This window comes from Schistocerca cancellata, chromosome 7, assembly GCF_023864275.1.
Source record: "Schistocerca cancellata isolate TAMUIC-IGC-003103 chromosome 7, iqSchCanc2.1, whole genome shotgun sequence".
Taxonomy (NCBI): domain Eukaryota; kingdom Metazoa; phylum Arthropoda; class Insecta; order Orthoptera; family Acrididae; genus Schistocerca; species Schistocerca cancellata.
In genome coordinates, this window is record NC_064632.1 from 183,410,003 (window position 1) to 183,432,669 (window position 22,667).

At 38.4% G+C, this 22,667-nt stretch overlaps 1 protein-coding gene across 1 annotated transcript in view; it reads left to right on the forward strand.

Moving 5' to 3' along the window:
- The window catches only part of LOC126092456 (phosphatidylinositol-3-phosphatase SAC1), an 84,724-nt gene that overhangs the window by 53,541 nt on the left and 8,516 nt on the right, over window positions 1-22,667 (forward strand). Inside the window, exons 10-12 of the mRNA XM_049908057.1 lie at window positions 38-274; window positions 1,374-1,475; window positions 17,567-17,627. Coding sequence (XP_049764014.1) covers window positions 38-274; window positions 1,374-1,475; window positions 17,567-17,627 — 400 coding nt within the window. The remainder of the gene's footprint in view (window positions 1-37; window positions 275-1,373; window positions 1,476-17,566; window positions 17,628-22,667) is intronic.

Sequence of the window (22,667 nt, forward strand, 5' to 3'; positions counted from 1 at the left end):
TTCATTAATTTATTATTTTTCGTCATTTGCTGTACAGAAGCTTGGCCTCCTACAACAAAGTCAGGCTGTTCAACAGCAACCACTCCTCGAGTACCTCTTCAAGCAGGTGTGGGCCGACAATGCAGATGTCCTCAGCATACAGTACTCGGGGACTGGTGCTCTGAAGACTGATTTCACACGCACTGGAAAAAGGACTCGCATTGGTCTTCTGCGAGATCTTGTCAATTCTCTGACCCGCTACTGCAAGAACAATTTTGCTGATGGTTTCAGGCAGGTTAGGAATCCCATAATGCTCATTTCTCTCTCTCTCTCTCTCTCTCTCTCTCTCTCTCTCTCTCTCTGTCTCTCTGTGTGTGTGTGTGTGTGTGTGTGTGTGTGTGTGTGCGCACCGGTCAGAGTGGCCGAGCAGTTCTAGGTGCTACAGGCTGGAATCGCCCGACCGCTGCGGTCACAGGTTCGAATCCTGTCTCAGACATGGATGTGTGTGATGTCCTTAGGTTATTTAGGTTTAAGTAGTTCTATGTTCTAGGGGACTGATGACCTCAGAAGTTAAGTCCCATAGTGCTCAATAGTGCTCAGACCCATTTGAACCATTTGTGTGTGTGTGTGTGTGTGTGTGTGTGTGTGTGTGTGTGTGTGTGTGTGTGTGGATGAAATGTAATTCGTAGAAGAGAAACATTTTATTCATTCTTCTTCTACTGGCTGACCTTCCTGCCTCTATTTAATTTTTGTTATGAAAGCCCCTAGCCCCCCAAGCCTCTTCATTCCTTTCCCCCACCACCCACCCCCACCCCACCCTTCTAGAATACCTCCTTTCACTATTCCTAATGATCGTCCCCTATCCCCACTGCTTGAACCCACCTTCTCCACAATCACTTCACAGACCCCTCCCCCTCTTAACAGAATGGAACTTTAACTCATGTAGATAACAATGGGGTAGGTTAGTGTAGGAGTTTGTAAATGTAAGATTCTGAGTGGATGGGAATACTGTGATTACATGTGACGATAAAACGCATGACATAGGAGAAAGAAAGTGGCAACTGGCTGGACAAGTCAATTGTAACATGAAGCAGCTACTTTTATGCAGAATACTCTATTTTTCGCATGGGAGATAAAGTGAAATTAGCAAAATGATGCAATTCCAAACTTAGAAGAGGCAGTGGATTCTGTTTCAGTGTGTGAGAAAAGTCATATAAAACTGAGCTGGGAGATGTCTGAAAAGATTGTGCAATGATATCAGTTGTATAGGTGCTGGTTACCTTTATCCCATCCATTATCAGTATTTAGTTAATTAGTTTATACGCTGATTTGTAAGTTGGATCTGGGTACCTAACATACTGAGACACGCTCACAGTGGATTCCTTACTTTACAGGATGCCATTGACTTGTTTTTGGGTCGCTATCAAGTACAGGATGGTGAGGGTGCTGCTCAGCCATGTCCTCTGGAGACTGAAAAGGGATGGAAATACATCACTGTGAGTACTGTTCATTTTCTCTGTGTATTTGTTGATCATTTCCTGTTGTAATTAATGGTTTTCTCCTTTGTGACTGTTGCTTTGCAATCTGAAAGGACTTTGCTCAGATGGGTCTTTCCAATTGTGTATTCCCTAGACCATCTCTTGTATTTGTTTATTGCTTGAGATAAGTGAATACAAGAGTAGTATGTAGAAGAAAATTATGGATTACAAGCAGATGACAAGAGAGCCAAATACAAGCTCCACAATTATGTTTTCTTAGTACGTAGAAAGATATGCTGCTACAGTTAACAATAATAGGCTGTTACATTTTCTGCATCTTGTTCACTGTAGTTAGTTGAGCATTTCACACTGATAAGGCTTGAACTTTTTAACACTTTCCTCTTTCCATGAAATTTCTATTAAAGGCGAGTCCACACACTATACACATTTAAATAAAAAAAGAAAGAAACTGATACACGTGCCTGCCAGTTCCTTCTGTTTGTTTACACAACTTGTATTGCACTCAATTGCAATCATCAACATTTATCTTTCAGTTTTTATTATTATTTATTTTCATTATATATTACAGTAGCTTATGCAAATGGAAGATCCTAAATGACCTTGTAGTGCCTCAAGAATTTTGGTGAAAATTCTAGAAACACTCGGCCTTCAACCGTCTCGAACACCCGATATTTTTGGTACGAGTGCGGGAGAGTGAGAATGTTTCTACCGATCCACCTGTTTCTATGTGCAGGTCGGAAGTTTGTTATTAGAATACTGTAAGAGGGGCGAGTCACTGATGATGACAAGTGTTTGCTGCCAGCGCAACAGAAGACATGAGGAGAACTCAATGAATAATTATGTCGCATTCTTTGATGTATTAGTGTCTGTGGTGATTGCAAAACAGACTATTGAACAGTTGAAGATAGATTGCTATGCACATTCATGTATTGGACTCACTTAAGACTATGAACAAAACAAGACACATGTATGCTATTTGAATGTGTTAAATGAGTCTAATGTGTAAGAAATAAGTTAGCTTGCAGAAGTTATTATCTGTGAAAGTTGAAAATATAAAATTATGGAACTGAAAAGTATTATATGAGTACCAAAATTATTTCAAGGATAGAGAATTATTTTAATAAATTCCCTTAACCAGCTATAGCCTTCAGAGAAGAAGCTTGTAGGAAATCGACATAGCTGATTACCCAGAGAAGAGGATCGGCTACACCGAACGTACAAGTTAACTGAATTGAGAGATGTGTGTGCCTTGCAACCCAATACCACACTGTCTCTTGTTGTCCGAAAATTATTTATTCATTTGGACAACTTGCACCACATTTTTGTGCAGTGATTTTCTCTGTTAACTGATTAAAAAATGTGTGCCATATTTTGTTGACTTAACAGTATTTTCAAATAGGCTACTAAGTGTGCTACTGAAGTAGTTGAGTATCTGAACTGATGTCTTCTGTGGTGTGTCATTTATCTGTTATACAATGTCAAAGAAGGAAAGGCCAAAATACTCCACATAAGATTAACATACTCTGGTTGAATTATGAGATCAGAACACTCACTAGAAAAAGCTGGACTGCTTGGAAGAACAGAAAGTTAAAGATATAGAAGAAAACCGAGGAGAAAGTTAATAGAGGGTGTCAAAGAAAGCACTGGAATGTCTCTGGAAAAATTGATGGCCAAAACAACATCCAGGCGTGCCTGGAGGGAGATCTTTCATCATATCACAAGGATTTGGAGATGATGGAACATAACAGCAGCAGCGGCTAACTCTTGGACTGTAGTTTTAGTAGAGCATCAACACAGCCTGGCAATGACAGCAGAGCAGCTCAGGCTGAACAAGCCACTGCTACTGTATGTATACAAGTGATTGAAAGCACAGCAGGGCAAAAGAGTGGCTGAGAGGGACATTGAAGGGATTGATATTGTTTGTATAGCCGGGACCGGCATTATTAGAATTTGCGGCATGGTCCAGTTATTTTCAAGTGACAGGTAGCAGCAAGAGGGTCATCTTTCAATATTGGGAGTAACTATATGATATGGCTCATACTGTTCATTTGCAGGGACAGGAAAATTTCACAAATATGACAGGAAGTCGGCAGTTTTTGGTGAAATAATGCAGAATCGGTGGTTTTTACAAATCACTATCATATTGTTACTTTTTAAGAAATATTGTGGAGTTTGCTGTTTGCCATACAAAGAAATGTGTTTGTAACTTATAGTTATTGATGAGAAAAAAAAAACAAATTTGATGTAAAAAAATAACTTACAGTTATTGATGAAAAATACCAAATTTGATGAAAAATACACTGAATTTGAAGAAAAACACTAACTTCAAATTTGGCATGAAAGTAACTTTAAATTTGGCATGAAAATTTCAGATTTAACAGGGAAACAACCCTGAATTTGGTGGAAACAGTTATTCCAAATTGAGATAAAAGAGTAACTACAAATTCAGCCAGAAGAGTAGCCCTGAATTTGGCAAGAAGAGGAGCATGGAATTTGGCGAGAAAATAACACCAAATTCATTGAATTTTTCATAAACAGTAACTCCAAATTTGGCATAAACTGTGGCACTGAATTTGGCAGATGTATTAATACTGAATTTTCAAGGATATATTTTTCAAACACAATAACACGGAATTTTTCAAACATATTAACACTGAATTTTCCAAACACGTTAACACTGAATTTTCCAAACACGTTAACACTGGATTTTCCAAACACGTTAACACTGGATTTTCCGAACACGTTAACACAGGATTTTCCGAACACGTTAACACTGAATTTTCCGAACACGTTAACACTGAATTTTCCAAACACGTTAACGCTGAATTTTCCAAACACGTTAACGCTGAATTTTCCAAACACGTTAACACTGAATTTTCCGAACACGTTAACACTGAATTTTCCGAACACGTTAACACTGAATTTTCCGAACATGTTAACACTGGATATTCCGAACACGTTAACACTGGATTTTCCGAACACGTTAACACTGGATTTTCCGAACACGTTAACACTGGATTTTCCGAACACGTTAACACTGGATTTTCCGAACACGTTAACACTGGATTTTCCGAACACGTTAACACTGGATTTTCCGAACACGTTAACACTGGATTTTCCGAACACGTTAACACTGGATTTTCCGAACACGTTAACACTGGATTTTCCGAACACGTTGACACTGGATTTTCCGAACACGTTGACACTGGATTTTCCGAACAAGTTGACACTGAATTTTCCGAACACGTTGACACTGAATTTTCCAAACACGTTGACACTGAATTTTCCAAACACGTTGACACTGAATTTTCCAAACACGTTGACACTGAATTTTCCAAACACGTTGACACTGAATTTTCCAAACACGTTGACACTGAATTTTCCAAACACGTTGACACTGAATTTTCCAAACACGTTGACACTGAATTTTCCAAACACGTTAACACTGAATTTTCCAAACACGTTAACACTGAATTTTCCAAACACGTTAACACTGAATTTTCCAAACACGTTAACACTGAATTTTCCAAACACGTTAACACTGAATTTTCCAAACACGTTAACACTGAATTTTCCAAACACGTTAACACTGAATTTTCCAAACACGTTAACACTGAATTTTCCAAACACGTTAACGCTGAATTTTCCAAACACGTTAACGCTGAATTTTCCAAACACGTTAACGCTGAATTTTCCAAACACGTTAACGCTGAATTTTCCAAACACGTTAACGCTGAATTTTCCAAACACGTTAACGCTGAATTTTCCAAACACGTTAACGCTGAATTTTCCAAACACGTTAACGCTGAATTTTCCAAACACGTTAACGCTGAATTTTCCAAACACGTTAACGCTGAATTTTCCAAACACGTTAACGCTGAATTTTCCAAACACGTTAACGCTGAATTTTCCAAACACGTTAACGCTGAATTTTCCAAACACGTTAACGCTGAATTTTCCAAACACGTTAACGCTGAATTTTCCAAACACGTTAACGCTGAATTTTCCAAACACGTTAACGCTGAATTTTCCAAACACGTTAACACCGCATTTTCCAAACATGTTAACACCAAATATACAATAAAACTGAAAATTTGCAAAAAATATATCTGACTTTGGCAAAAAGTATCACCGAAGTTGGCAAAAACAGTAACTTCAAATACGGTAGAAACATTATCACTGAATTTGGCATAAATATTAACATTGAATGTTGTAAAGACATTAACACTGGATTTGGCAAGGAAATAAAAACCAAATTGGCAACAATATTAAACAGCAATATTGGAAAAAATATTAACACATAAGTTGGCAAAAAGAGTAACGTCAAATTTGGTAAGAAATTAACATTGAATTTGGCAAGAAGAAACACAAAATTTGTCAAGAAAATAACACCAAATTTGGCAATAAATGTCGTTGAGCTCGCCAATAAATATCGGCGAGCTTGGCAAAAAATATCGCCAAGCTTCACAAAAAATACTGGTGAGCGTGGCAAAAAATAGCACTGAAATTGGCCTCAAAATAAAACAATTTTTCCCATCCTTATTTATAGGTCACTTAGCTATATATGTCATTTAATGCTATCTTTATTACACTGTGGATGTGAAGCACCTCTGCAGTGACTAACCAGATGTCTTCATTTTCCCCCTCACTCTGGGCAGCATGCCACTATTGTAGTGGGCTTATCAACCTGAATAGTATAGGAGTGCCAATGTTTGTTGGGGACTGATGACCTCAGATGTTAAGTCCCATAGTGCTCAAAGCCATTTGAACCAATGTTTGTTGCTGGAATCAGTCTTGTATTGTTATTTGATCTTGCCTCTTACATGGTAATGGTAATTTTATTATTATTATTATTATTATTATTATTATTATTATTATCTTTGATTTTCCACATGTTCACTTTCTCTTTGAAGATTAGACTACTTGCTTCTTGTACTCTGCCCAGTACTTTTTCATTCGTTCCGAACACAGTTTTCTTAACTCATCTGAAATCTCTAATGGTCTTCAGTGTGTCATTTCTGCAGAAAATTTATGATTCATAAGGAGAGTGTTAATTTTGTTTTTGTTCTCTGCATCAGTAATTCTAAGTTCGACTGCTTCAAGATCTTGCAGAATTTCTTTGACTCGCCGTCCTCCTGTATTCTTTCCGAGACTTCTCATAACTAGTTGTTTTAAAATCCTGCTGTCAGGCAATCGTAAGACGTGATAGAAATATGAGATTCTTTTCTTCTTCATTGTGCTGGTGATTGGGTCAACTCACAGTAGATAGTTTCATCAGGGGGGATTCTCCAGACTCCACGAACCTGGTATTTTTTATTGATGCATGTTCTGATAATTCTTTGTACAGTCTTGAGGAGTTGATCGGTTCTTCTTTCATTTTTAATTTGAAACAAAGTTTCACAGACATAAGTTGCTTTTGGGAGAGTTACAGTTTTGTAATGTTGGATTTTAGTGTCTGTTGACAGGCATGTATTATTATATGTTGACCAGGTTAGAAATTGTGCATTTTTTCATTTTGTTGATTCTATTTATCCATGTTGCTTTTTCATCCAAGTTGTGCAAAATAATTTCTCCAAGATATTTAAATTGTAGAACTATGTTAATTGCTTGATCATTTATGAAGACTTTTTCTCTGCAAAGAGGCTTCATAAGCGTGATTTCATTTTTCTCAAAGGATATTAGTAATTCATCTAAAAACAAAGATGATGTAACTTACCAAACGAAAGCATTGGTATGTTGATACACACACACACACACACACACACACACACACACACACACACACACACACACACAAAATTCAAGCTTTCGCAACCAACGGTTGCTTCATCAGGAAAGAGAGTAGGAGAGGGAAAGACGAAAGGATGTGGGTTTTTAAGGGAGAGGGTAAGGAGTCATTCCAATCCTGAGAGTGGAAAGACTTACCTTAGGGGGAAAAAAGGACAGGTATACACTCGCGCACGCGCGCACACACACATATCCATCCGCACATGCACTTGTAATCTGAGCATGAACTACTTTCATGTCGAGGTCCAAGAGAGCTAAATCGTCGGCAAACCCAAGGCAGTTTGCTCTTATTGCTGGTTTTCCTCAAATTTTGATTGGTTTTACATGGATTTTCTTTTTGCCAGATTGTCATGATGTAATCGAGGGCCACATTGACAAGCAAAGGGGACAATCCTCACCTTGTCTGAGACCTGTTTTTATTGTGAAAGCTTTTGACATTTTTTCTCTAAACTTGACCTTTGAATTTATGTTAGTTAAAGTTAGCTGAATGAGTCTTACAAATTTGGGATGGAAGCCATATGCTCTAAGGATTTTTAGAAGTGTGGGTCTGTGAACATTATCATATTTTTTTTTTAAATCTATGAATGAGATGAATATCTATTGTTTCTATACTTGTAATACTCCATTATTAGTTTCAGGCTAATAAGTTGGCCTGAGCAGCTTCTGTATGGTCAATCCTCCTTGATACTCTCCAAGTTGTGGTTCCATAATGTTTTGATCCTATTGTAAATTATGCAGGAGAAAATTTTGTATATGCAGTCCAGAAGGGTTATTCCTCTGTAATTACCGTATTTACTCGAATCTAAGCCACACTTTTTTTCCGGTTTTTGTAATCCAAAAAACCGCCTGCGGCTTAGAATCGAGTGCAAAGCAAGCGGAAGTTCTGAAAAATGTTGGTAGGTGCCGCCACAACTAACTTCTGCCGTCGAATATATGTAGCGCTACAAGGGGATGCTTTGTAGGCACAGAGATAAATACTGGCGCCAAAATCTCTGCGTCAGTAAATAAATTAAAAAAAAAAAAGGTGTAAGACGAGCTTTTTTCTCCGCCCCGAGTTTCGACCACTGCAATTTCGTACATTATCCAACGAAGTAAATACAAATTCCGTATTGTTCATCTTCGAATGTAGCAGAATTTCAATGTACTACGAAAAAATCCGACTGGCCAGACTGTTTGGGATGTTTGTCAATATGGCCAACTCTGTTGTTGTTGTTGTTGTTGTTGTTGTTGTTGTGGTCTTCAGTCCTGAGACTGGTTTGATGCAGCTCTCCATGCTACTCTATCCTGTGCAAGCTTCTTCATCTCCCAGTATCTACTGCAACCTACATCCTTCTGAATCTGCTTAGTGTATTCATCTCTTGGTCTCCCTCTACGATTTTTACCCTCCACACTGCCCTCCAATGCTAAATTTGTGATCCCTTGATGCCTCAAAACATGTCCTACCAACCGATCCCTTCTTCTAGTCAAGTTGTGCCACAAACTTCTCTTCTCCCCAATCCTATTCAATACCTCCTCATTAGTTACGTGATCTACCCACCTGATCTTCAGCATTCTTCTGTAGCACCACATTTCGAAAGCTTCTATTCTCTTCTTGTCCAAACTAGTTATCGTCCATGTTTCACTTCCATACATGGCTACACTCCATACAAATACTTTCAGAAACGACTTCCTGATACTTAAATCTATACTCGATGTTAACAAATTCCTCTTCTTCAGAAACGCTTTCCTTGCCATTGCCAGTCTACATTTTATATCCTCTCTACTTCGACCATCATCAGTTATTTTGCTCCCCAAATAGCTAAACTCCTTTACTACTTTAAGTGTTTCATTTCCTAATCTAATTCCCTCAGCATCACCCAACTTAATTAGACTACATTCCATTATCCTCGTTTTGCTTTTGTTGATGTTCATCTTATATCCTCCTTTCAAGACACTGTCCATTCCGTTCAACTGCTCTTCCAAGTCCTTTGCTGTCTCTGACAGAATTACAATGTCATCGGCGAACCTCAAAGTTTTTACTTCTTCTCCATGAATTTTAATACCTACTCCGAATTTTTCTTTTGTTTCCTTTACTGCTTGCTCAATATACAGATTGAATAACATCGGGGAGAGGCTACAACCCTGTCTTACTCCTTTCCCAACCACTGCTTCCCTTTCATGCCCCTCGACTCTTATAACTGCCATCTGGTTTCTGTACAAACTGTAAATAGCCTTTCGCTCCCTGTATTTTACCCCTGCCACCTTCAGAATTTGAAAGAGAGTATTCCAGTTAACATTGTCAAAAGCTTTCTCTAAGTCTACAAATGCTAGAAACGTAGATTTGCCTTTTCTTAATCTTTCTTCCAAGATAAGTCGTAAGGTCAGTATTGCCTCACGTGTTCCAACATTTCTACGGAATCCGAACTGATCTTCCCCGAGGTCGGCTTCTACCAGTTATTCCATTCGTCTGTAAAGAATTCGCGTTAGTATTTTGCAGCTGTGACTTATTAAACTGACAGTTCGGTAATTTTCACATCTGTCAACACCTGCTTTCTTTGGGATTGGAATTATTATATTCTTCTTGAAGTCTGAGGGTATTTCGCCTGTCTCATACATCGTGCTCACCAGATGGTAGAGTTTTGTCATGACTGGCTCTCCCGAGGCCATCAGTAGTTCAAATGGAATGTTGTCTACTCCCGGGGCCTTGTTTCGACTCAGGTCTTTCAGTGCTCTGTCAAACTCTTCACGCAGTATCTTATCTCCCATTTCGTCTTCATCTACATCCTCTTCTATTTCCATAATATTGTCCTCAAGTACATCGCCCTTGTATAAACCCTCTATATACTCCTTCCACCTTTCTGCCTTCCCTTCTTTGCTTAGAACTGGGTTGCCATCTGAGCTCTTGATATTCATACAAGTGGTTCTCTTCTCTCCAAAGGTCTCTTTAATTTTCCTGTAGGCAGTATCTATCTTACCCCTAGTGAGACAAGCCTCTACATCCTTACATTTGTCCTCTAGCCATCCCTGCTTAGCCATTTTGCACTTCCTGTCGATATCATTTTTGAGACGTCTGTATTCCTTTTTGCCTGCTTCATTTACTGCATTTTTGTATTTTCTCCTTTCATCAATTAAATTCAATATTTCTTCTGTTACCCAAGGATTTCTATTAGCCCTCGTCTTTTTACCTACTTGATCCTCTGCTGCCTTCACTACTTCATCTCTCAGAGCTACCCATTCTTCTTCTACTGTATTTCTTTCCCCCATTCCTGTCAATTGTTCCCTTATGCTCTCCCTGAAACTCTCTACAACCTCTGGTTCTTTCAGTTTATCCAGGTCCCATCTCCTTAAATTTCCACCTTTTTGCAGTTTCTTCAGTTTCAATCTGCAGTTCATAACCAATAGATTGTGGTCAGAATCCACATCTGCCCCAGGAAATGTCTTACAATTTAAAACCTGGTTCCTAAATCTCTGTCTTACCATCATATAATCTATCTGATACCTACTAGTATCTCCAGGATTCTTCCACGTATACAACCTTCTTTTATGATTCTTGAACCAAGTGTTGGCTATGATTAAGTTATGCTCTGTGCAAAATTCTACAAGGCGGCTTCCTCTTTCATTCCTTCCCCCCAATCCATATTCACCTACTATGTTTCCTTCTCTCCCTTTTCCTACTGACGAATTCCAGTCACCCATGACTATTAAATTTTCGTCTCCTTTCACTACCTGAATAATTTCTTTTATCTCGTCATACATTTCATCTATTTCTTCATCATCTGCAGAGGTAGTTGGCATATAAACTTGTACTACTGTAGTAGGCATGGGCTTTGTGTCTATCTTGGCCACAATAATGCGTTCACTATGCTGTTTGTAGTAGCTAACCCGCACTCCTATTTTTTTATTCATTATTAAACCTACTCCTGCATTACCCCTATTTGATTTTGTATTTATAAGCCTGTAATCACCTGACCAAAAGTCTTGTTCCTCCTGCCATCGGACTTCACTAATTCCCACTATATCTAACTTTAACCTATCCATTTCCCTTTTTAAATTTTCTAACCTACCTGCCCGATTAAGGGATCTGACATTCCACGCTCCGATCCGTAGAACGCCAGTTTTCTTTCTCCTGATAACGACGTCCTCCTGAGTAGTCCCCGCCCGGAGATCCAAATGGGGGACTATTTTACCTCCGGAATATTTTACCCAAGAGGACGCCATCATCATTTAATCATACAGTAGAGCTGCATGTCCTCGGGAAAAATTACGGCTGTAGTTTCCCCTTGCTTTCAGCCGTTCGCACTACCAGCACAGCAAGGCCGTTTTGGTTAATGTTACAAGGCCAGATCAGTCAATCATGCAGACTGTTGCCCTTGTAACTACTGAAAAGGCTGCTGCCCCTCTTCAGGAACCACACGTTTGTCTGGCCTCTCAACAGATACCCCTCCGTTGTGGTTGTACCTACGGTACGGCTATCTGTATCGCTGAGGCACGCAAGCCTCCCCACCAACGGCAAGGTCCATGGTTCAACTCTACGTGTTGAATTTTTTCCTACCTGTGAGAAGAGGTGGTTGCTAATAGGAACCTGACGAAATGTGTATCACATGCAGTATTCTCTTCACCATAAGAATAATATGAATGTAAACATTATGCCACGTATTCTTTCGTGTTTGCTGCTATTTCATTTAAATCCTATCTGCCTAATAAACTACGAAACTAGAGTGAGACAACAGCAAACACTGAAGAATATACGTATCGTGTCATGTTTACATTCGTATTTTTCTTATGCCTAATAGTGATACAGTCAGAAATTAAGCACGGCAACTGATTAGATTTTTAAATCTAAGATGACTAATTCCTGTGCAGAATTTGACGTACTAGAGAAGCGGCCGCAAAGATTTTCAAATGGAGAAAAATTTTCGCCTAACTCTCGTTCAGAACATATTCTATCATATGCAGTCTATTATTTGGTTCTTGTTGATCATTATCAAAGAAAGCGGTGTAAGTAACAACAAATAGCAGTCTCTTGCCATTGTTTCGCTAGTGAGACGATTCCTCTCTTTTCTTTTTTTTTAATTGTAAGCGGCGGTAGCGCGCACAAAAGCAAGCCATGCCGCGCGCTGCGACAGGCCGTAAACACGCACTATCAGAATGAGACAAACAATGCATTACACAGTACAGTAATGCATTTTCAGCTCAGAGTGACGTTAACACCTATAACAAAGAAAACGGCACTTATCAGATCAAAGCAAAATAAGCAATCGATTCAAACCAGACGAAGCACGTGAAAAGGAAGGGTACCCGTATAAATACGGACGGAGCGCCTGACGTATAGCAATGGCTACCTGGTAAAGCTTAACTGCTAAGCTTACGACTCGAACCAAACTCCTGTAGCTGTATCGTCATTCATTCGACCTAAATTGTGTCTCGTATTACAATGGACCAATTTTGTTTTGATTTGGAGGTGCAGCCTAAAACTTTTCTCTCCCCTTGAATTTCGAGTCTCAAGTTTCAGGTGCGGCTTAGATTCGGGAAAATTTTTTTCCTCGATTTCGAGTCTCATTTTTCGGGTGCGGCTTAGATTCGAGTGCGTCTTAGATTCGAGTAAATACGGTATATGAGTTGGTTCTACCTCCTTTTTTAAATAATGGGTGTATTATTCCTGAGATCCAGTGCTCTGGAATTTTCTCTGTGATCCACATTTCAATTAGATGTTGGTGGAGATTTATGACTGCAGGTTTTCCAGCATTCTTCCAGATTTCTGCAAATACGTGGTCTTCACCTCATGACTTGTAATTTTTTAGTTCCTGAATTGTGACCTCTACCTCATTGATAGTTGGAGGATATATAAGGTCTGGGGTGGTTAAAATTGGTGCTTCAGTGTCTACTTGAAATGTTTCCAGTGGGTCATCACAATTTAAAAGTTTGTTGAAAGTCTCTGCAAGGACCCCTGTATTTTCTTGATTACTATGCACCAACTTTCCTGACTTATCTCTCAGCATTAATGTTGGGGACTCATACTTTTTAAGATATCTCCCAAAGGTTGTGTAATAATGTCTTGACTGTTTCTTCTGGAAGTTCTCTTCTATCTTTTCTAAGGTATTTGTGTGTCTTATGGGTTGACTTTCTTTGCTTAATTCTTCAGACTTTTGGGCTTGATGCTTTATCCAAGCTTGGTGTCTCCTTTCTAATGCCTGGTCACATTCTTCATTCCACCACTCATGTCTCTTCCTGGGATTTATTAGAGCCAATTCTTCTGTTATGGATTTTTATTTGGTGGTTAATTCTTCGGGCTTATTATATTTGATAGACCCTTCACCTGATTTTCCTAGTGTATTCATAATTTTTTGTTAAGATGGTTGGGTCAAATTTTCTTCTAGTTTTTCCGAGATCTTTTCTTTACCATTGGTGTTAATTTTACTTTGATCTTCACAACATAGTGGTCTGACCCTGAGTCTTCACCCCTCAAAACTTTGACATTGTAGATTTCATGATGGAGAAATTTATCCATGCATACATGTTCCAGTTGCCATTCATCCTTTCGTAAATCAGGGTGTTTCCAGGTTTTTAATTTGTGAGGTTCCCTTGTAAAACATGTTGATTTTGAGACCAGGTTATGGTTTCTACAAGTTTCAATTACCGTATTTACTCAAATCTAAGCCGCACTCGAATCTAAGCCGCACCTGAAAAATGAGACTCGAAATAAAGGGAAAAAAAATTTCCCGAATCTAAGCCGCACCTGAAATTTGAGACTCGAAATTCAAGAGGAGAGAAAAATTTTAGGCCGCACCTCCAAATCGAAACAAAGTTGGTCCATTGTAATATGAGAGACAATTTAGATCGAATGAATGACGATACAGCTACAGCAGTTTGGTTCGAGTCGTAAGCTTAGCAGTTAAGCTTTACCAGTAGCCATTGCTGTGCGTCAGGCACTCCGTCCGTATTTATACAGGTACCCTTCCTTTTTCATGTGCTTCGTCTGGTTTGAATTGATTGCTTATTTTGCTTTGATCTGATAAGTGCCGTTTTCTTTGATATAGGTGTTTATGTCACTCTAAACTGAAAATGCATTACTGTACTGTGTCATGCATTGTTTGCCGCATTCTGATAGTGCGTGTTTACGGCCTGTCGCCGCTCGCAGCATGGCTTGCTTTTGTGCACGCTACTGCCGCTTACAATTTAAAAAAAAGGGAGGAATCATCTCATTAGCGAAACAATGGCAAGAGACTGCTATTTGTTGTTACTTACACTGCTGCTTTCTTTGATAATGATCAACAAGAACCAAATAATAGACTGCGTATATAGAACATGTTCTGAACAAGAATTAGGCGAAAGTTTTTCTCCATTTGGAAACCTTTGCGGCCGCTTCTTTAGTGCATCAAATTCTGCACAGAAATTAGTCATCTTAGATTTAAAAATCTAGTCAATTGCCGTGCTTCATTTCTGACTGTATCACTATTAGGCATAAGAATAATACGAATATAAACATGACACAATACGTATATTCTTCCGCGTTTGCTTTTGTGTCACCCTAGTTTCGTAGTTTATTAGGCAGACAGGATTTAAATGAGATAGCAACAAACATGAAAGAATTCATAGCAAAATGTTTATATTCATATTATTCTTATGGTGAAGAGAATACTGCATGTGATTCACATTTCATCAGGTTCCTATTAGCAACCATCTATTCTCACAGGTAGGAAAAAATTCAGAATGTAGAGTTTGCCATATTGACAAACATCCCAAACAGTGTTGCCAGTCAAATTTTCGGAGTACATTGAAATTCTGCTACATTCGAAGATGAACAATACGGAATTTGTATTTACTTCGTTGGATAATGTATGGAAATGCAGTGGTTGAAACTCGGGCAGAGAAAAAAAAGCTCGTCTTCTACCGTTTTTTAAAAATTTATTTACTGATGCAGAGGTTTTGGCGCCAGTATTTATCTTTGTGCCTACAAAGCATGCCTGTGTAGCGCTACATATATTCGACGGCAGAAGTTAGTTGTGGCAGCACCTACCAACATTTTTCAGAACTTACGCGTGCATTGCACTCGATTCTAAGCCGCAGATGGTTTTTTTGATTACAAAAACCAGAAAAAAGTGCGGCTTAGATTCGAGTAAATACGGTAACCTTGTTGGTCCATTTATGTGCTGGCTATTTTCCAATGATACCTCTATATCTTTTTTCTTGCCCCAGTTGAGCATTGAAGTCATCAAGGAGAATTTTTATGTTTGTTGGAGGAATGTTGATTAAGACTTGATCTAGGATATCGCAAAATTTCTGTGTTTCTTCTTTGCCCTTCAGAGTATTATTTTTATGATTGGTGGGAGCATGTGCATTGATAATTGTGTATGTCTTATTTGCAATTTCAAAGATAGACTTGTAAGTCTGGGGGTCTGAGATTTGGATTCTATGATAGAGTTGATAATTTTGTAGGGTCTTGATCACTGTTTCTGATTTCTTGATGAGCCACGATTACTATTTTGTGTTTCTTCATGATATCAGTGACGATTTTTAATTTTCCAGAATTCCCATCTCGCCATCCAAATTTATGGTTTTCATGGTTTACTGAAAATCAGTTCCACTGAATACCAGAATGTTTCCTTTAAGCAAGCCATGGCTGATTTCCTTTCGTACCCATGTCTATTAAGTTCTGTATAATGAATTCAACATTGATTGGAAGCAAAACTCTAACTTCTCCTATTAATGCTATTGTAGTCATCATTTTTCTCTATTGTGTTAATTTTTGCTTTCCTTCGTCAGTTTTATTTTTTAAACTTATTGAGCTCTCCTCTTCCTGGTTCATGTTTTTTTCCCCAAATACTGATGAAAGTAAGGGTAGCTGTAACTTAATTTTTCTTAGTACTTGTTCTTGAAGAAAGTGACTGATTACAGTGGTGTCAGCATTAAGATGCTGAACTTGCTTTTGGGAGGAGTGGGTCTAAAATCTACAGCTGTCTCCTAGATTTACGTTTTTCATGGTTTCTCAAATGTGATATAGGTGAATGGAAAAATGGTTCCTTTGAAAAGGGCATGGTCGATTTCTAGAATGTTTTTAAACTTGTCATCAACAGTGTTAAACTCTAAGCAACCTTTTGTGTTCCTTTGAAATATAATTCTCACTATATCATTCTTAAAAACTGTAATGGAAAATATTTTATAAATAATGGAAGGAGCAAAGATAACAACTCACCCTTTAGCTGAGGCATCAAGTGGTAAATAAACACAAGGAATACTGGAAATGTTACTAAGTTTGCTGATGATGCCGTCCTTCAGGGCTGAATAGTATAAAATATAAATACACTTGATCAGCTACATTGCTCAGGTCAACAATATTGTATCAGCACTGCACCTCAACCCAATGTAGTTGACCAGGACAGTGTAGCCATGCAGGTGTGTGTGTGTGTGTGTGTGTGTGTGTGTGTGTGTGTGTGTGTGTCTTTGTTGTTGTTTGTTTGCGTGTTTTCCACACTACTTAGCTCTGTGGAAGGACATCAGTGGAAAGCTTAGCACTGTTTAAAGACTTATTTATGTGCCTCCTGACCATTCAATGTCTCAACTGTACACTGAGTTTTGCCTTCTCTTCTTCCTTTATTTACATTATAAGAGCATGTATGCATCAAGTTTGTCATTGAAATCAAAATAATTGCAGCTTATAAACGTTTTACTTGTATTACCACCACTGTTGTGTATTCTGGTAAGAAATGGTTGTTTATTCTTACATTACATTCTATGTTGTTGTGTATGTGAAGCTATTGCTACATATATTACTCATATAAGGTTGTAATAGTGCTACTATGTTTGGAAAATTTACTGGTTGTATTGATTCACCAGCTGTATTGTGTTTTAAGTATGTCATGTTTCATTTTTTACTGCAATGTGAGCACTTCCTGTTCTTACTATGAAGTATGTACAGAAAACTCATGCTTTTATAATCTTCTGTGCCCGCAACTTGTACTTTGAAATGAAGTGGAGAGAAATAAATGAAGAAATGTAATACAATGGATATGTTTATTTGAACAAATCAGATTAGAGAAAGTGGGAAGTAGCACTATTTTCCCTTCCTTTCCCATCCCTCTTCTTACCAACTCCCTCCTCTCTCTCTCTCTCTCCCCCCCCCCCCCCCGCCTCCCCCTTTCCACCTCCTCTTCCCTCTTCCTCATCCTCCCCATTGCTAGTCAACTTTTCTTTCTACAGACTGCATTCTGATAGAAAATTCTTGTAAGAAGTATGTTGTTAAAAACTGTGCTACCTATTTCTTTCAACAAGTATATGTTCTAGTTCTTGTTGTGTAACTGAACTGCATGTATCTTCTGTTACAGTTCCCAGTAGTACTGATGGTGGCAATAGCAATGTTCTTCGCGAACATTATAACGCCAACAGGTGAGTAACCTACACTGCCAAGACTGTCATTGTACATTATTAAGTGATTAACTTTTTTTCCTTCAATAATTGCATCATATATCGTCAAAAAGAAGGCAAATCTGAGACAGGACTTCATGTATTCAATATTAGTTCACACATTGCAGAAGGGGAACAATAGAGGGATGTAAAAGCCTTGACTCAGTATTTGATGTGTGCCAGGTGTTAAAATATTAACTTTGATTTTGCAAGTCCTTTTAATAGATTTTATCTTGAATTAATGTTTCGTCTTTTTTTAAATGCACAAAAAGATATTTTTTTATAAAAAATAGTATTTAATGGAGATGTCTCTAAGACAAAGAACTTAATAACCATACCCATTTATGTGCATCACTTTGAAAGTTTCTCAAAAATTTGGTTCTCTCTCACTACTGCTGCATTAAATTGTTACAAAAATTTAATGCATTTTTGAGATTTTCACTACAGGTTACCTATTATCCCTCCCTCCCTTGTATATTATAAGCATCTGCAGTATTTTGCCTTATGTCTGCCAAAAGAAAATTTGCACCCCTCCCTCCTCTCTCTCTCTTTCTTTCTTTCTTTTTTTCTTTCTCTCATAAGCTATCAGGCCTAATAACAGCATCTTTCAAAACTCCACTAACTTGCAACTCGTACCATAAATTGCACAACATGCCTGCTATCTCACATGCGGAAAAATCTGTTGTTCACATTTAGTTTCCACAATGAATTTTCATTCTACAGCAGAAAGTGGAATGATTTGAGGCTTCCTGGGATATTAAAACTATATCTATAAAAACATTCAAAATTACTGCTTTTCATCTCATTCTCCATTTGAATCTTAGTTATAAGCTTCCTCTGCGGGAAACTGACTATTTACAAATCTGATTTTGCCTTCAGGTGCTCATATGAGAGTTGACTCCATCTTAGTACACTTAGTACTCTTCACTATATCCATTCTCCAAAAGTGTGGTAGTCCTACAGCATTTTGGGAGAATATTCGTGAAGTTTAGAAGGTATTGAGAGGAACTAGAGACAAGTTAAAGCTTTTGGTCTGAGAGGCTTGTTCAGACAGCCTAGTAGATACCACTATGCAAACAAAAGACTGAGATCTACATTTGTGTCCCAGTGTGATAAACAATTTTGTCTTGGATCAAATGTTCAGTATAGAATGCACTATGCCAAAGAGAAAATATAAGTTACCTAATAGAAAATAAACGAAGAAACTCATTAAATAGAAATTAGCATGTTATTACTCGGTGAAACGAACTGCAGACCACTGTTGTGGGAACTAAATTGATCAGGTTTGGTTTTCAAAGTTACCAGCCACCATATACATGAACAAGATGGCATCGGTTAAAAAAAAAAAAGGCATACTATGTTAAATTTTTTATCGAAAAAGTGAAGTATCAGGACTAATTTGACAAGTTGTTTGCTCATATGAAACATGGATCCATACTCATTATGTCAAGAGTATATGAAGAGTACTGTTGAACAAAAGTGCCACTAAATGTTTAATTGTTGTTGTATTCTAGTCATTGGCTTATAGATATGTAGCATTGACATGTTGTGTAAATCTCCCCATCCCCACTTGTTCATATATCTTGAGTGTAAATTTGAGTTTGCTGGCACCCTGGCTTCAGTGAGTAATAAAATTTATTTTCAGTATAGCTACCGTGTATCACATATTGTGCACTCAGTCAGTGTAAGGCATTTTTGGCTATTTACACACTTTAAAGTCCATTTGCTTTTTTGAGGATCAGCTGTCAGTTTTTGTACCAGGCACTGATAGTTCAGAAGCAGCTCAGCGTCTTGCAGTATTATTACACTGGCACCAACTTTTTGGATATAATTTTATCTTCCATGAAAACTCTTATGTTTGTTGTTGTTGTTGTTGTTGTTGTTGTTGTGGTCCTCAGTCCTGAGACTGGTTTGATGCAGCTCTCCATGCTACTCTATCCTGCGCAAGCTCCTTCATCTCCCAGTACCTACTGCAGCCTACGTCCTTCCGAATCTGCTTAGTGTATCCATCTCTTGGTCTCCCTCTGTGATTTTTACCCTCCACGCTGCCCTCCAATGCTAAATTTCTGATCCCTTGATGCCTCAGAACATGTCCTACCAACCGATCCCTTCTTCTAGTCAAGTTGTGCCACAAACTTCTCTTCTCCCCAATCCTATTCAATACCTCCTCATTAGTTACGTGATCTACCCACCTAATCTTCAACATTCTTCTGTAGCACCACATTTCGAAAGCTTCTATTCTCTTCTTGTCCAAACTATTTATCGTCCATGTTTCACTTCCATACATGGCTACACTCCATACAAATACTTTCAGAAATGACTTCCTGACACTTAAATCTATATTCAATGTTAACAAATTTCTCTTCTTCAGAAACTCTTTCCTTGCCATTGCCAGTCTACATTTTATATCCTCTCTACTTCGACCATCATCAGTTATTTTGCTCCCCAAATAGCTAAACTCCTTTACTACTTTCAGTGTTTCATTTCCTAATCTAATTCCCTCAGCATCACCCGACTTAATTAGACTACATTCCATTATCCTCGTTTTGCTTTTGTTGATGTTCGTCTTATATCCTCCTTTCAAGACACTGTCCATTCCGTTCAACTGCTCTTCCAAGTCCTTTGTCATCTCTGACAGAATTACAATGTCATCGGCGAACGCAAAGTTTTTATTTCTTCTCCCTGGTTTTAATACCTACTCCAAATTTTTCTTTTCTTTCCTTTACTGCTTGCTCAATATACAGATTGAATAACATCGGGGAGAGGCTACAAACCTGTCTCGCTCCCTTCCCAACCACTGCTTCCCTTTCATGCCCCTTGACTCTTATAACTGCCATCTGGTTTCTGTACAAATTGTAAATAGCCTTTCGCTCCCTGTATTTTACCCCTGCCACCTTTAATATTTGAAACAGAGTATTCTACAAATGCTAGAAATGTAGGTTTGCCTTTCCTTAATCTTCTAAGATAAGTCGTAGGGTCAGTATTGCCTCACGTGCTCCAACATTTCTACGGAATCCAAACTGATCTTCCCCGAGGTCGGCTTCTACCAGTTTTTCCATTCGTCTGTAAAGAATTCGTGTTAGTATTTTGCAGCTGTGACTTATTAAACTGATAGTTCGGTAATTTTCACATCTGTCAACACCTGCTTTCTTTGGGATTGGAATTATTATATTCTTCTTGAAGTCTGAGGGTATTTCGCCTGTCTCATACATCTTGCTCGCCAGATGGTAGAGTTTTGTCAGGACTGGCTCTCCCAAGGCCATCAATAGTTCTAATGGAATGTTGTCTACTCCCGGGGCCTTGTTTCGACTCAGGTCTTTCAGTGCTCTGTCAAACTCTTCACGCAGTATCGTATCTCCCATTTCATCTTCATCTACATCCTCTTCCATTTCCATAATATTGTCCTCAAGTACATCGCCCTTGTATAGACCCTCTATATACTCCTTCCACCTTTCTGATTTCCCTTCTTTGCTTAGAACTGGGTTTCCATTTGAGCTCTTGATATTCATACAAGTGACACTCTTTTCTCCAAAGGTCTCATTAATATTCCTGTAGGCAGTATCTATCTTACCCCTAGTGAGATAAGCCTCTACATCCTTACATTTGTCCTCTAGCGATGCCTGCTTAGCCATTTTGCACCTCCTGTTGATCTTATTTTTGAGACTTTGTATTCCTTTTTGCCTCCTTCATTTACTGCCTTTTTATATTTTCTCCTTTCATCAGTTAAATTCAATATTTCTTCTGTTACCCAAGGATTTCTACTAGCCCTCGTCATTTTACCTACTTGTTCCTCTGCTGCCTTCACTACGTCATCCCTCAGAGCTACCCATTCTTCTTCTACTGTATTTCTTTGCCCCATTCCTGTCAATTGTTCCCTTATGCTCTCCCTGAAACTCTGTACAACCTCTGGTTTAGTCAGTTTATCCAGGTCCCATCTCCTTAAATTCCCATCTTTTTGCAGTTTCTTCAGTTTTAATCTACAGTTCATAACCAATAGATTGTGGTCATTGTCCACATCTGCCCCTGGAAATGTCTTAGAATTTAAAACCTGGATCCTAAATCTCTTGTCTTACCATTATATAATCTATCTGATACCTTTTAGTATCTCCAGGATTCTTCCATGTATACAGCCTTCTTTTATGATTCTTGAACCAAGTGTTAGCTATGATTAAGTTATGCTCTGTGCAAAATTCTACCAGATAGCTTCCTCTTCCATTTCTTACCCCCAATCCATATTCACCTACTATGTTTCCTTCTCTCCCTTTTCCTACGCTCGAATTCCAGTCACCCATGACTATTAAATTTTCGTCTCCCTTTGCTACCTGAATAATTTCTTTTAGAAACTCTTATAGAGTTATGGAAATCATTTGTGTGTGTGTGTGTGTGTGTGTGTGTGTGTGTGTGTGTGTGTGTGTGTCATGTATACTACAGTTCCTGTTGCACCTCATGAAGATATGCCTGATGCTGCTTTTCACCTCCAAGAATGAAGAGTAGTATTGTAGACTCCGTGGTCTTTCATTTCCATCAATGTCTTCTTGAAGGTGACATATTGGGATCTCTCTTTCAGTGAGTCCTCAAGCCAGCTGTATATTTGTTCCAACAACTAGCAACATATTTAGTTTACTAACATGGGACTGTATCAAAAGTTTTTCAGAATGCAATAAATTTGATACCAACCTAAGAATCACTGTCTTCAGCTTTCTAAATATTGTGAACAGCAGATGCTCCTGTTGGAGAACAAAAAAGCAAATATACTTCTGTTTAAAAGACTCTGACTGAAAAGTGGGGTACCAGGCTGCCTCATTTACCTTCCTCAGCATGTTTAAAATTTTTCCCAGAAGTGTTTGTTTGTGAAGATATTCATGCTCTTTTCACATGCAGCTCACCTCTCACTCCCACAAGCTCCCCCAACTGTAACTCATGCACACTCACTAGTCCATCACTGTACGTCACTCATATCCATCCTCTCCTACTTGTCTATCCTCTCTCTAGCTCATTGAGCCCAGCTCATTGTCATTATCT